This window comes from Dermacentor silvarum, chromosome 5, assembly GCF_013339745.2.
Source record: "Dermacentor silvarum isolate Dsil-2018 chromosome 5, BIME_Dsil_1.4, whole genome shotgun sequence".
Taxonomy (NCBI): Eukaryota; Metazoa; Arthropoda; class Arachnida; order Ixodida; family Ixodidae; genus Dermacentor; species Dermacentor silvarum.
The window spans coordinates 133,458,168-133,474,057 of NC_051158.1; the positions used below are offsets into that span (position 1 = coordinate 133,458,168).

The window sequence follows — 15,890 nt, forward strand, 5'->3', positions numbered from 1 at the left end:
GGAAATTAACAGTTAATACACCATTGCCTTGGCGCTAGTTGGCCACACCTGGCCCTTGCACTAATAACATCCAATAATCACCATTATAGACACGAACAACGCAATTCGTACATATTGTATATTTCATCACAGATTTCAAAGACGTTACGAATGAAGTGAAGCTTTCTCACTAACCTTGTCGAATAACAACCCATGATGGGTTTGCTTAAAACAACATTGAGGATTTAAACAAATTCTTCGCCACTTCCATCAGTGTAAAATGATGCAATGCGCGCGCTAATCTTTTTCGTCGTTTACGGCGTACATGTGTATTATGCACCCAATAAAGAACATTACTATTTCGCACAGCTGAACCATAAAATACAAACGGGACAGGTGGAGTCGTCCGCATTGATGTATGTATATATATATATATATATATATATACATACATATATATTTCTTTACTGCTCTGCTACGAAATATTTGAATGCCTGTGTGCTTTTTCAATTACCTGACCACCAAATTGGGTGTTTATTTTACACGTCTGGGGGGGGGGGGGGGCGTAATTTGTAGACGCAGAGCAGCATTTTTTGCATGCTGTGAGCTACGGAAGTAGTCAATTTTGTGGAGTTTCATATGCGGAAAATTTTGGGAGGCAATTCTGCGTGCCACGGGCCATAGATAATTGCGGTCGTTACCACATGAGATGAACGGTAAGACTGCGTACACAGCAGATACCACATAAGAGGTTTTGAAACTTACATTTTTGACGCTGTCATTCGCGTGCTTGCAGCGCGACAGGAAAAATGGAAATGGTCGGACTATCTTATAAAATGACAGCAACAAAGTCTATCTTTAGAGAACTCAACAAGGTAAGAAATGTTTCTTGTTCCTTAGTGCAATTAGGCAACGTAGGTAGTTATTTAGAGGCAGTAATTTTATGTATACATTATACGTAACTTTAAGAACTAAATTGCCGAGAGCATATGTTGCCCACACGATAACATTCGCCAAACTCGTGGAAGTCTAATGTATAGGCAGGTGATGGCCTATACCCCCCGTTCCTTACCAGCATTCCACTTGGGACGACCTTTAAATGAGAATCTTTTTCTTGTGCCTTACGCGGATTTCTGTTATTGAACTGACATCTACAAGCTCAGAGTTGTTCTTATATTGAGTAAGAACGCCCGAAATTAGAGCTGGTAGCATTCCACACTTGGCAGAAGACTGCGAAGCCGCCAACATCTTTCGTTCTTTCACAATCTCGCCAATCAAAGTCTCTGCTCTCACTGTACTCAACCAGCGCTGCCTCCCTTTCACGCGGACTGGTTTTACAAAAAGACAAAACGAAGCATTTTTTCCTTTATCCAACCGGACGTCTTCATATGAGCGAGAAAACCGTGCCTACTATTCTGGTTTCCGCACATTCACAGACTGTGCGAGGTACCTGCACGACGGCTGGACACACACGGCCTGTTAAGCAACCACATTCTCATGTACACCACCTATATGTGTTGCGAAATTTGCTGCATGAAAGCACCGTTTTATTCTCCGAGGGCTCTTTTACGCAATGTGTCGCTCGTTATCGGTTTTGCATGCTTTTCTGCCTGTGCTATTTTTTTTAACTTCTCTTTTCTTTTCGTTCTCGACACCTCATCTGCTTGCCGGCCGTTGGCGACGATGTCGTGGTGGCGCTATAGGCCGTCGCTGCAGTGCACGTAGATAAAACGGCCAAGGTTGTTTTAGGTATTATTTGGCTTCGGTTCTCAGTTTTGCAGCCACCTCCAAGATGAAGACATCAACTCTCTGCCTCCTGCTGGCTCTGGCGGTCACGGTGGTCTGCGCCGAACCAGTGAACCTAAACTGCTGTACGTCGGTTTTATGTCTCTCCTTTTTTTTTCTATCCTAAAGTTTCGTGCTCTATCGTTTCACAACCCATAAGTTAAATGATGGTCGTTGCAATCATTCGGAATACACCGTATAGATGCTGAATATAGTCGCCTGACGCAGGTGATCAGTCAAATAAAATCGATGCGAGAGAGTTTCGCCCAGCAGTGGACGTAAATAGGCTTATGACGATGAGCGAAAGAAGCGAGCGCAACGAAGGAAGGGTTGGGAAGTGTAACATTTCTTCACCAAATAGGAGCGTGAGGAAAACCTGCGCATATATTTCATCAATATTTATGGTCCGTCCTGAAGTGTTTAGGTACTGTACTGCCAGCTCTACGCCAGCGTTTCAGCTGTGCCTCGGCTTTTACTCACAACCATGGCTTCATAAAATGAAATAACGTAACATGTCTTCCCACATTGAGACAAATTGGATCATCGTAGCTAGCAATAGTTTCATAAATATGATAACTCCAAGTTAAAAAATAGATACAGCAATAAATTCATTCGTGTTCTTATTTAAGGCGAAGAATGGTTTCTTGATATAAAGCATCATCGTTACGTATACACGTTGCTAAACACAATTTATGAGACTACAGATAGCTAAAGACATAGCTGCGTCATCAAAATAGCCTCCTGGCTAGGCTCTTACATGATGTTCTCTTCTGTTTTGTGTAGTTTTTTTCTTTTCTGTCTTCTGCGGTGATGTAATGTTCGTATCAACAGCAATGAGCTTGGCATGTGGCGTAGTCTTCCTTGCTCACTCTGCGGCGTTCTCACCGCGTGAGGTTTTGTGTCGCCATCATTATAATTATTATGAAAAATTTGCTTTTGTATTTCTGCTTGTAATGATAATGACCATGGTCATAGTTGAGCTGCTATTGCATTGAAACAATGTTATCTTTTTCGGCCAGAAATGTACACCCCCCAGCGAGCTCTGAAATACGTGCTCAATACGTAGATTTAGTTGTGTACGTCAGTAAACGTCGGGAATTCAGCATTTCTCTATTTTGTACGCCTACGGCCGGCGTGATGTACCATCAGTTGTCTCAATAAATATATCTCGCCTGTAAAAGCGATTGTGTAACGTCATTCTATTCTCATGTGGTAATCAATACGCTAGACAAATGAAGTGCTGCGTTATTGTTCTTCCTGGAGAGCATGAACTATCTCTGAAATGGATTTCGGTATATTGTCTTGCAGTACATTGCAAATCATGTGACTACGTTCTTCTTTTAAAAGAAACAGGTGTAACGTACAGGCATGCAAATCAGTTTAGGATAGAAATAGCAGTGCACTACAGCATAATAATTTTTAATGGAACATGTAACAATAAACCGTCGGTGATTTTTCACAAGAAAAAGGTTAACTACGTCACAGTATTTGCATCAAGCATTTCCATCAGTCTTGGTAGTTTTCCCTTTTACTACAGCCTCACAGCTTGCTCTATGTTCTGCGCATGTCCGGCTTTTGCTGTTGGTTTTATTCTTGGGCATGTGATTGCTTCATATATGCCTGATGCTTTCTTAATGAAATAAGTTGAGAGCATAAAAAACAGTGCCATGTTATTTTTATCTACCATTTATATGGGTCACTTTCGGCTGCAATCAAAAAAAGAAATAATAATGAACAACTTGTTTATTTTCTTCTTCCACTGACAGTTATCGACGACACAAAGATCAGCAAGGTCGTAGACTGTGTCAAAGAGAAAGCCAGCGAAGAGGTTCGTTTCCTTTCATCATTAAGCGCGACAGAAAACTGTCACGGTTTCCAGAATTTTGAGTGCAAGCACCAGCACGAATTCTTCCCTGCCAAAAATGTGTGATCTTCGTACCGTTATGAATTTCTTTTTCGTTTCTCAGTTAGTTTCTTCACACCCATCGGTCGCCTGTTCCAGGTCGCGCCTGCTGCGCTCCGAAAGTAGCGATAGGCAAGAGCGCTCGCCTACCTAGCTTTCGGGGCATGATAACTAAACCTAGGTGGGCGTAATGGATTTGAAGTTCTTCAACACGGCGCATCTCGTGGTCCGTGAATAGGTTCTGGATGGTAAACCGAGAATTTAACTGTACCGATTGCTTCTACTGTCAGAGAAAAATAGTCGGTTCGCTTAGAAAGAACAAAGCCGTATTACTTGATTGATTGCACATTGGTGTTTCACTTATACAGTTTGTTCTTCGGGATTCTCGCTGGATGAGACTTGGGCCATCCGTGCCCCGGAGCCTTTCCTTTTTTTCTCCAGCTGAACCTTGCTTCACTGACCGTTTACGCCGCCAACCGAGCGCACGAGATCGGCGGGTCGTCTTTCGAGGATGTTTCTCGGGGGCACATGACATAAAGCGAATGCTGTTGTTGGAATGCATCCTCGTCCTAATTTATGCTGAGCACCTGTGGCCTACACTGACATTACGAAGACTTTAAGCAATGCTTACATATCCGTTTTGAAATAAAAGGAGGGTGATTCCACGAGAAATCAACACGGGTCCAAAAATTCATATTTTAGATTTCATTCAATATTTTATATTTTGTGGGCATATCACTCGGCAGTAGGAAAGTGAACTTGCATTCTTTGAGAAATAGATACTTTAGAAGAAAAAAAATATCAAAATTCTTCAAGTTGCACGCATCATTTACATGCACCGGGTATTCTCGCAAATTCACAACAATGTGAAATACAAAATATTACGGCTACAAAGAATGCATTTTCTTGTAGAATACGTATACGTAAAGAAGAGTCAGCAAGCGTTGTTTGAAGCTTCTGTGCAAAACGGAAGTGTTTTAGAAAAAAATTCTTAATTTGCTACACTTTTCGAAATTTGCTATATTTACGAATTTTTATCTACTAAACTAATGAATGTATCCTTTTGAAATTTTGTGGGCTATGAGACCTTAACCTGTTTAACTATTGTGCTGAATATTGTTGCTGTAGCACAAATTTCCATGTTTACAGTTTGCCTCAAATGTGAAGTTTTGACGAAATGAACACTATTTAAAAATCAAATAAAAAAACCATCGTTAATAATTCTCAAAATTTCGTAAACAGCTGTCCACAGACACTGGAAAAAGAACACTAAAAACATCTTGCATTATTTTGTTTTTAATGACAATATATGTGGTAGAAATGAGAGCTTCGCCGGGATGCAGCAAGGTGCTAAGAAATAGGGACATCGGGGTAAAAAGAACGTCCATTAGCCTCTGACTTGCCTAAACTTGGCCATGAGTTCGACACAAGGGTAATTTTACCCTTATGGTCAATACTTATGCATAAAATACCATTTAGTACAATACTCATTCTCTTGAATGTGAGTAAAGATACGTCAACAGAGCAACCTTTACATGGCTCGTTTTATTTAAGAAGTGTGCGTAGCTTGCAGCACAGATAATTGCAGATTTAACGATGAACTCCCTGTGCATGTACACAAGTAACAAATTTACGGCAGGTAAAATTCTCAAAAAATTTCGTACTCGCCATGGCTTCGTCCGTCGGACACGTCATTATACAGTATAACCTAAGATACGGTGATGGGGGGGGGGGGGGGGCGATGGTGTTGGTTAGGGCTTATTTAGCTGGCAGATAGTGCCAGCGGTTGCTCTCTTCTAGCGCCCCTTTCAAAAGGGGGTTGAACAGGTGGAAAGAGGCGCGACGCTTCCTCTCTCCGAAACTTATGTGTTTTGGGAAACATTACCTGTTCCGCACACTCTTACGGATATTGCTCTACTGTGCGAAGCCTCAAGCAGAGCGTTTCTGTTTTTATTGAAGTATTGGCAGGCACAGATGAACTGTTCCGCGTTAGCAGGGAGGGGGGGGGGGTGTTCGCGGAACTAGTTGTTACTCTATGAAACAGCGTATAGCTTCTGCGTGACGGATTCCTTAAACCACTCCTGGATGGTGAGGTGATATTCAAAGTGCTGAGAAGTCTTTATATAAGGGGTGATTCATTGGCACTCTTAATTTAATCTGCTGCATCATTGCCTGCAAGTCCAACATGTGGCGGTATCCACGGAAACTTGACAATGAAATGCCTATTGCTGAGCTCCTTAGCTAACATCAATGACTGTCGGCCGAACTTGCTCCCATACAATGCACGGTATAATTGTTGGAGCACCGCTGGCAAATCCGAAAGGATGATAGCGTGCTGAGAACGCGTCCTCAGTTAACGAAGCGTTGCAGTAATGGCGGCTCTCACACCAACTGATCCAGAGGGCCAGATCACGCAGATATAATGAAGCGAATCTAATAAAGCTTGCACTTAATAGCAAGCTATCGCTCGTGCCCAACTCCGATGCCGCCTATTGAAATACAGAAGCGATTTCCTGAGATAACCACTGGGCCGATTTTACTTAAGTTTGTTGCACATGAGAGAGAAAGGTAAATTCTAGTGACTGTCGGACGCGAAATGTCCATTTCTGGCCGGCATTACTTAACTGTAATTTTCAAGAATTGGTAAGTTTGAAAAAAATAGAAGCACGAAGTTTACAAATTCGTAGCTCTGCACCTACATAAAAGATATCGCAGACCTGTGAACGGCATCTATTAGAGCATTCAAAGCAGACAAATTTGATATGCCAGTTTATTTCTTACGTGAATTTGTTACATTGTTTACAAGAATTTTGCACAAGTTCTACACAGAAATAGTTGTCTATTTTAAAGCCATGTAGAATATAGCAACTTTGTACGCTTTAGATTTTCTATTCGGTGCAGTTTACAAGATTGTGATATCATGTTTCATTGCTGAGTTAGAGTTCTAAATTTGATAGTTTCGTTTTCTGAAGCTCTGCTATTTTGTCAATTTTAATAAACAGTTGACGACCTAAAAAAAATCGCAACCAACAGCCACTAGTTTCACTTTTCTTTTCACTGCAACAAACGTCATCAAATGGGGGCCAGTGGTTGCAGAGAAAAACGAATTCTCGTTTTACATGTATTTAGATAGGAGCAACCAAGCTAAAGCTTCCTCTTAAGGCGGCGGCCACACCGCAAGCAACTTTCAACGTATTTCGTTTTACCCCCTGTTTGCCACCGCCTCACACGGACCCACTCCCCATTCTACTACACACTACCAACTCGTTCAAAAGAGACGATTTTTAGAAGAGCATCATCTGAAAGCACTCACAAAATATGGGCGTGAATGATGGCCCAGTAGCACAATTTACGTCAGAAAGTTAGGCATTCGAGAACTGCGTGCTTGTTGCAATCATAATACTAGTTTATCAAAACTGCCCTTGTGTAGCAATCATGGCCAAGTTTAGGCAAGTCAGAGGCTAATGGACGTTATTTTGACCCCGATGTCCCTATTTCTTAGCACCTTGCTGCATCTCGGCGAAGCTCTCATTTCTACCACATATATTGTCATTGGAAACAAAATAATGCAAGATGTTTTTAATGTTATTTTTCTAGTGTCTGTGGACAGCTGTTTACGAAATTTTGAGAAAAATTAACGATGGGGTTTTTTATTTTGATTTTTAAATAGTGTTCATTTTCGTCAAAACTTCACATTTGAGGCAAACTGTAAAAATGGACATTTGTGCTACAGTAACAATATTCATCACAATCGTTAAACAGGTTAAGGTCTCATAGCCCACCAAATATCGAAAGGCTACATTCATTTGTTTAGTAGATAAAAATTCGTAAATATAGCAAATTTCGAAAAGTGTAGCAAATTAAGAATTTTTTCTAAAATACTTCCCTTTTGCACAGAAGCCTCCAACAACGCTTGCTGACTCTTCTTTACGTATACGTTTTAGACAAGAAAATGCATTCTTTGTAGCCGTAATATTTTGTATTTGACATTGTTGTCAATTTGCGAGAATGCCCGGTGCATGCAAATGGCGCCTGCAACTTGAAGAATTTCGATCCTTTTTTCTCCTAAAGTATCCATTTGTCAAATTCGTACTACCGAGCGATATGTGCAGAAAATATAAAATATTGAATGAAATCTAAAATATGAATTTTTGGACCCGCGTTGATCTCCCGTGGAATCACCCAGGACGTTTTCTTGGGAGACCTGAATTGAGCGGTAAAGACCATATGGTAATGTCCCATACGAGGTTTTTATTCGCTAGTCAAGAAAAATTCAATATTTCATTTTACACTTTAATTTTGCAGGGCTCATCGTAGTTGGGAAATTTAATGTTCTGCGTACAAGTCATGTCAACTTCGGGGCCTGGCAAAATGCGTTTATCCGCGGACCTGTGCCACAATTTTGGGTTATGGTATTGCGCGAAACCAAAACTGGGAGGCTCCAGTGCTTGCGTAGCCACGTCCCTCAAGACGACGTTTTGTTTCCGTCACCCAGAGGTGGGCAGACAGCGCGTTGGCACTCTTTCCTCCTTGCATTGACGCCGCAACGTTACTGCCCACAGCTGGGTGTTCATGTGTATTCCCGTATGCTTTCGTTGTTGTTATTGTCTGTTGGCTTTATGTGGTTGTGACTAACGAAAACCAGGCCTCTGAGTTCCCTTTCTTGTCGTCGATTAGATAGCGATGGACTCGTCCCCGGCAACTTGTATGCCTTCAAGTAGCTTACGAATATTTATTTGCCGGCTGTCGTTTCCCATTTTCACGTACGACGTGACGCCTTGCGGCAGAAAGAATGTTCTACGTCCTGTAACTAGGCCTTGAGTGGTGGCACTGGCTAACACTCCGGTTAACTCTAGCGCCCACACATAAAATACCCGAGGAAGTGGAAGGAAAGACGGCGCCGGGTACCTCAAATGGTGAGAGCATCGCACGCGCAATTCGAAGAAGTGGGTTCGTATCCAACCTGTGGCCATTTTTTTTCATCCACTTTCAGTTATTTGCAATTGCTAGATTTTGAATTCACGGGGAGCCTGTATCGATGCCCCACGTGAGCAAACAGGCACTAAAATTTCAATGGTACACGTTATCGGTAACTCCGGAATCCGTTACTTGATCTGACCGCACTGTCCAAATAAACAAAGATGGCTACGACCTCCATGTTCCCGGAGGCATGACGGCGGCTCTTTCGCTTAGTTCTGTGGTCACGTTTAACTTATGTGGCGCCGAATCGAGGTTTTTCGTGGAAGCCGAAAGGTCCCTTCCTCCCGATCACCTTATTTTGATTCGTTTCAATGATATTAGCGACGACCTCACGGAAGTAGTTGCGCTGTGCGTGCAAACATCCGGCCTGCCCAGCCAGCCACATCATATTTTTAGAGCGCAGCTTTCAGGCGCCCGCTTCTGCGGCGAGCGTCGGCGTAACCAAGCGAATGAGCGCAGCGAAAGATAAAAGCGAACGCGGAGTGCTATGGGTGATGAAAGACGCGAGGAGTAAAGCGGCGGAGGAGGGTGCAGCGGAACCATGAGGCGGAAATTGGACGAGGAGGGTACGGCGAAAGGGTGAGAAGAAAAGAGTAGTGCGGCGACGAAGGCTACCAGATGTCGCCCGAGTAGCACGCGTATTCTGGGAGGTCTGTCGGAGGCGGCTGCGGCTGCGAATCGCTCCCACGCATCACCCACGCGCTGGCTCTCATGATCTCTCCAGATAAGCGAGGCAGTCGCGCCACACTTCGCTGCTATTGCAACGTGCGGCACGAGACAGATTGTCCTGGCAAGCCAATATATCGAGAAATAAAAACACGTATAGAGCTGCGCTCAAAGTTTGCATTAGCGAGTATCGTAATCGTCAGTGAACATTTCAAGCGATCCGAAGATTAAAAAAGGAATGGTTTGTGCGTAGCGGGCTTCCGAAAGGTGCCAGTACTTGCTCTCGAAGATCCTCCACTGCTACAGGTGCGATACTTAACTGTTTTTCACCTTCATACGCAACTCCACACTGCGACTCGTGTTGCAGTATGTCACATCTAACATGTCACAATATATAGGCAGTAATGTCTATCATGCGTTCAGCAGCTATATACGGATATTCTGCACTGATAGAGCGAGGCTCAAAACTGTAAAGTTACCTGGTCACTGTGTCTTGGTATAAAAAAGAAATTAGAGTTCCTTTTGTGAGTCAGGGTGCATCTTCTAGTTACACACACACAGATATATATATAGCTGACTATGATAAAGTTGTCTGCGTCCGGTGACTGGCGCTTATTCGTGCTCGCAGTACGCAAGTGTTCGCGTTAGCGCCAGGGCTTCGGAACACAGCAGACACCGGCCGCCCGTAGAAATTATCCAACCCAGTGAAACGTGAAAAGTTAATAACAACCAATCGGACCAAATTGAGTTTCTTCCAACAGGCTTCCAAAATTTACCCAGTGTTTTGTTTTGGCAAACCCAGTTGTATTGTTCTAAATGCTTGACCAGTAATCGAATTGAACCAGTTGTAATGGAATTTGGCTGTGTGCACAGGAAAGCAAACAAGCGTCGCTGTGCGCAGGTCGAACGCTCTATGCCCTAACGAACGCAGTTTGCACTTGCTTGCGAGCAAATATAATGCCAGCTCACCGTGTTGAATGAGAAAACTGCGTCTTTTGCTTGTATCGCTGAACTAAAGCATACTGTGGAAACGATATGTAACTTCGCGGCATAACATGTGTCGTGATCAACTTCAGACCTTCCGAGGCGGTTATCGTTCCTGCTACCATGCCTGCGGACAAAAGTACACTTGCGAGAACACTTCTGGTGCATAAAACATAGTAACACTAATACTGGTGCAGAAAACCATAAATGAACAGAAACCAAATGAAGCTTAGGCGCACATAACTATTATTTGTGAAAGCGCGTGCCTGAAGAAAGTACACTCGGCGATTTGAAACGCCAGCAAGAGATTCAATAAAAACAAAAAGAACGCAATGCTCTACTCGCTGGGAATAAAGAAGCAGACCCAAGTGAAGTGTTTCCAACAAACTGCATGGTATAGTATCAGTCGGCGTTTCCCTATGCAGAAGTTTGTTATCCAAGTCGCTCTTCGATTCGCGTCGTGTGCTTCTTTCTAGAAACGATGAAGTCACAATTGCTTTCTTTCTGCCGCGATGACACGCATAACAGTACATACGAAAAGTCTTTCGAAGTCCGTCGTATTTTCATTTTCTGACTTGTGCTCGGCGGCGTGACATCGATTTGAGAAGTATGAGACATTCAGCGCATGCCGTGATAGGAGACCCTTTTTTGCTTCAAACCTGAGCGTGGATAGGCTGTCTGTCGGCGCGGCCGCTAGGCAGCGAGCATTTACTTGGAGTCGCGAATAGCGGCTCTAAGTGAAGTCCGAAAACAGTGTATTGCCTCCTCTCGACTAACTGCTCTCCATTACTCCGCTCGATTACCTGCACTCGTCACTTCACACTCCCTTAAGTATCCTTGCGCATCGGGGCAGTACCTATAATTTAATCGTCCTCGCTCAAATTGCGCCAATAAGTTCTTATACAAGACGCCTTTTCTAAGTGGGAACATAAACAATCCACTCAGTGACCGCCCCTTTGTCCACTCTGGTCCTTGCGATACGCAGCCCAGCACCTTAGGGACCGCCACATAGCTCTCTTGCTTGAAGTTCACACACCTCGCTGCAGCTGGCCTGGCGCAATGACATACTCTGCAATCAAACAAATCGCCCAGCGAGCCACTAACACCAGACATGCCGCAGACTTGCGCCCGAAGTTGCTGCCAGGCCCCCCGTTACATGCGTATTCTTGCTCGACGGCGTAAACTGTGTATGTCTCTCACACAACACATCGGGAAATGCCCCCACCCTCTGCAGTTACTGCGTTTGTGTTAGCCTACAAGAGCTTGCCTATGTGCCGCTAAGCGACAGCTACGCGGTCAAGCGGCTGCTTAGCCTTCCGTTACATACGCGTGTCCATAAATGTTCGATATATCTTGGGCAATTGCATTCTAACGGTGCTAACTTATATGGCAGAATCTTCCAGGTTAACAAAGAAGCTCGAAAACAAGTTAAGGACCACGCGAAGAGCAATGGAAAGAAATATGTTAGGCGTAACTTTAAGAGACAAGTAAGATAGTGGTGTGGATGAGAGAGCAAACTGGGATAGCCAATACTGTAGTTGACATTACCAGAACAAATGGAGCTTGGCTTAGAGCAGATAACCGGCGGACCATTAAAGATATGGAATAGGTAACAAGGGAAGGGAAGTGCAGGTGAGGACGGCAGGAAATTAGGTAGGTAAGGTTATCAAAATAGGAAATTTTGCAGGCACAACTTAGAACTCGCTAGCACAAACAGGGGTCATTGGAGATCGCAGGGAGAAGCCTTCGTGCTGCAGTGGACACAATAATATGCTGCTGCTGATGATGATTATGATGCCCTGATCACCACAGCGGACTTACGCCCTATCTCAAAGAGCAACACAGTTCTAAAAACACTACTGACGTGCCGTCGGTTGCGAAGCAGCAAACAACCTGCGCAAGTGTCATGCATGTCGCCCCTGGGCAGTTGCGCTAAGTGCATGCAAGGCTGATAATGTCAGTGAAATTAACTCTTTTGCTGAACTACACTACACTACAAAATATATGGTAAATGTACGCATCAGTGCGTAGGACACTGGAATAAAGTGTTCCTTACATTCAGTTCGTATATTTGCGAAGAAATTACGACGGATATTTTGCTTTTGATGTAATGGTTTATACACTATTGCAGATAACTGAAATAGATGGCAGCGTGGAACTATTTTCGGAACGGTACAGTCAAGGGCCGTTTATAGTCCGACGTAACGCGAGCGCGCGCGCACGCTACGTCACGTTGACGAAAAAGACCCCCTCTATAGACGAGAAAACGATCGCCAGAAGGCGCTCACGAGCCCCCTGACAGCGCCCCCAATATGGAAATGTCAAGCAGCGCGGTCGCGCCGTAGTGCAGTCTCCGCTTTGTTTACTTTGTTTCGCCCGCGCTTTCTTTCGCTGCTCGTGCTGACGGTGCTCCATTTTCGACGGCGGCAGATCGCGTGCTTGCTGAACAGCGAAGCAAAGACTGCAATGCGATTTCAAGAAAGTTGCCGACGTCTACAGCTTTTTTCGTGGCGGCAACCTCAAGAAAGGGGAGCGTCTGCTTCCACAAGTGTATGACGTTGAATAAATTGTGGACGGTGATGTGACAGTGAAAGCCAAGTGCGTGTCGGAGGTGTCCAACAAGATTGTATACGACATCGAGTTAGAGGTACACACCGAGTTCAGTAATTTAGTGACTTTTATTTCTCTATGGTGCAGTCACAAAGCGTTCATGCATGCTTGCAGAGATGTGCAGAGACGGTGATGATTGCGGTTGGTTTCGTTGGTCGCTGGGCGCACACACACGGCTGCTCTCATTTTGGCTCCGAGGGAGTGGCATCCGCAGTGTCAGCACAGAAAGAACACATGTATTAGGCACCAATAAGCGAATAAAATTAATTAACTATGTAAGTACGACTTATGCGCATAATGCCTTATATCATGCTGTATAAATATATAATCTATATTATGCCTTTTTCAATGCAGATGTTGGAGTCATGGCAACTAATTGCATTATTGCGCAAGGTATCTCTTCACTGCTCACGAGAAATCGCTCGTAAAAACTGCTCCGCGAAATGAACCCAGATCACAGTAACCGGCTATTACCTTCCGACCATAGCACGAGCGCAAGAATTAGCGGTACATGCCTCATCAAAGCAAATCTACTTTCTCGTCGGGCGAATGCCCCGCCGCAGCTAAAGTAAGCACACACCGACGGCCGGCTACTACACAAAACGAAGATGCTTTGCAGCAAGAGTGAAGCGGGAAGAATGTGCAAGCTGGCAATTACTTCAAAGCATGCTTGGATATTGTGAACCTAGAAAGCATGGCCAAGACACAAATATAATGCGCACGTCTCGAGTAGCTGCTTTTCGAACTGCCGCTTACCGATGCACGCGATGACCGCAGCTTGCATTAAATACGGATTGCCACCACATAAAAGGCAAGTAGTTCGTGGACCCTTTTATTGCCTGCACAACTAGCAATTTAAGTTGCAGCGTTTGGGAAAGGGATATAATTCTCATGAGCTCGTCCTTTCCGATCGCGAGTGAACGAACAGTACAATCAAATAAATTCGGGTTTTTTTTCACGTGCAAAAACTACGATATCATTATGAGGCACGCTGTAATGGAGGGTCTCACGAATAATTCTCACCATCGGCGCTTCTTTAACGTGCAAAAAATGAAACTACATGGTAACTAGTGTATTCTTGCATTTCGCACCCATTGAAATGCGGCCGGCGTGGCCGGGAATCGAGCTCGCGTCGTCGAGCTTAGTGGCGCAACACGTATGCATTTACCGCTAAGCTAATACGGTGGATGTCACTGTACAATTAAACTACGCGACACGTCTAAACAAACGGCCATGCGCTAAATACAGGCATATTACTATGGCGTTCTTACCGAGCGGCCGTGATATTACACGCGAATGCGAAAGTACGTGACTCACTTGACTCGGCGCACTGCATGTTATCCACGCGCGTTGTCTGTCCTTCTCGTACCAACTCACCGGAATTCTGTAGGACTTAACGGGCGACCTTTCGAGGCTTTTGAGACAATCAACAACACAGCAGTATTGCGTGCCACCTTTCCTCGTTGATGAGGTCGCGCTCGCCGTCGCGAAAATAACGCGCACGATCGCTCACGCCGAAGAGAACACGGGTGCGCGCTGGCCCAGCGACGACCTTCGACACTTCCATCTTTCCGCCAGGGGAGTATTCGGCGCCGGTGCCGCGCGAGCAAACTTTAGCCCCGAGAACGACCTACAGGGGCGCTGCGAGCACCGCTCTCGTGACGTCACGACACGGATTCGCGCCTGTCGTCCACTGCCGTTCGGGCGCTGTCCGGGCGCCTTCTGCAGTGTTTCCGTTTGTTCGCTGTCGTTTCCCGTGCTTGTATACTTAAGACGGTCATCTCAAATACATTTTACGACGTCTTTATTCACGCAAACGTATTCAAAGAGCTTATTTCCTAGACGACAATTTATTTCTCAAGGGTAACGCTGCAGTGCCAGCCGAAGGAGCTCAGACCAGCCCATGGCATGTTTTTCATGCGCGAATCTAGACTTTGCAGATTGAGGAACTAATAAAAAACCATAAATAGCACGTGACTAAAAAAAAGCATAAACACAGCACATAAGAAGCCAGTTAAGATACCATACCTGCAGTGGTGCAACGAGCATGTCACGGTCTGCTACATATGAGTGCTACATTTACCTTGATTTTAACCCATCAAAACGTGTTTGCTTATGGCGAGTAGCTCATGGTATAGTATCTAATTTTTCATTTCTTCGCAGAAACGCTCGGCCGCAACACGAGGACCGGACGCTCTGAGCAGTTTAGATTCAACCAGCACCACTTGTTTCTTTAACTGCTTCTCAAAATTAGGCCGTTCCTCACCAGTTAATTTCAAGTGGCGGTAATTTGAAGTAAAGCTGATTGAGGCTTACAGCTTGTTGCAGAATACGCAAAGGAATGTACCAATATTTACTCACTGTTCCGTGCTACACGTTGAACTCACTTGTGCAATTTACTGCTGCTTGTTTCTTGAGGAACAGACATCACAAATCCTTCCAAACAGCGAAGCACTGCTCTGTCTAATCTGGCCAAAAACAAATCACTTAGAGCCGGTGATTAGAGACGGCTTCAATTGCGCTCGTCTGTGTCTCATGTGCTCTTTTGTGGCAGGATTGAGAAATGGTGAGGCAGAAGGCGTTTGAATTTTTCTTTTCAGCGCAGTCTAAGCTGCGCTGTATAGCCTCGAGTATACCTTAGGCATTGCAAATGACGCTTAAAAAACTGCCTTGTGGTTTCAAATCGAAATTGTAGTGAACTGATGGATTTTGCAAATAACGCATGCCTCGCCATAACCACAGTCGGTAGATTTAGTTGCGTAAGGCCTGTGCCATGATGTCGATAAAGGCAACTGAGGGTCACTATAAAACATTTTCTCCCGTGCAATTGATAGGCTCTCGATCTTAACCACGAAACTGTTCTTTCAGGTGATTGCTGTTATGGTATTCGTGAAGTACATGCATACTACAAGGTAGATATACCTGGTAGCGAAGCTTCCATAGAAACCCATACGTTCAAAACATGGTTGCTTACCGGCGGTTC

The 15,890-nt window shown here is 44.4% G+C and overlaps 1 protein-coding gene across 1 annotated transcript in view; it reads left to right on the forward strand.

The window, feature by feature from the left end:
• The first annotated feature begins 1,715 nt into the window (after window positions 1-1,715).
• LOC125946016 (uncharacterized) overlaps window positions 1,716-15,890 on the forward strand; it is a 62,597-nt gene continuing 48,422 nt past the window's right edge. The window contains exons 1-2 of the mRNA XM_049668493.1: window positions 1,716-1,850; window positions 3,531-3,592. Coding sequence (XP_049524450.1) covers window positions 1,772-1,850; window positions 3,531-3,592 — 141 coding nt within the window. The 5' untranslated portion in view covers window positions 1,716-1,771. The remainder of the gene's footprint in view (window positions 1,851-3,530; window positions 3,593-15,890) is intronic.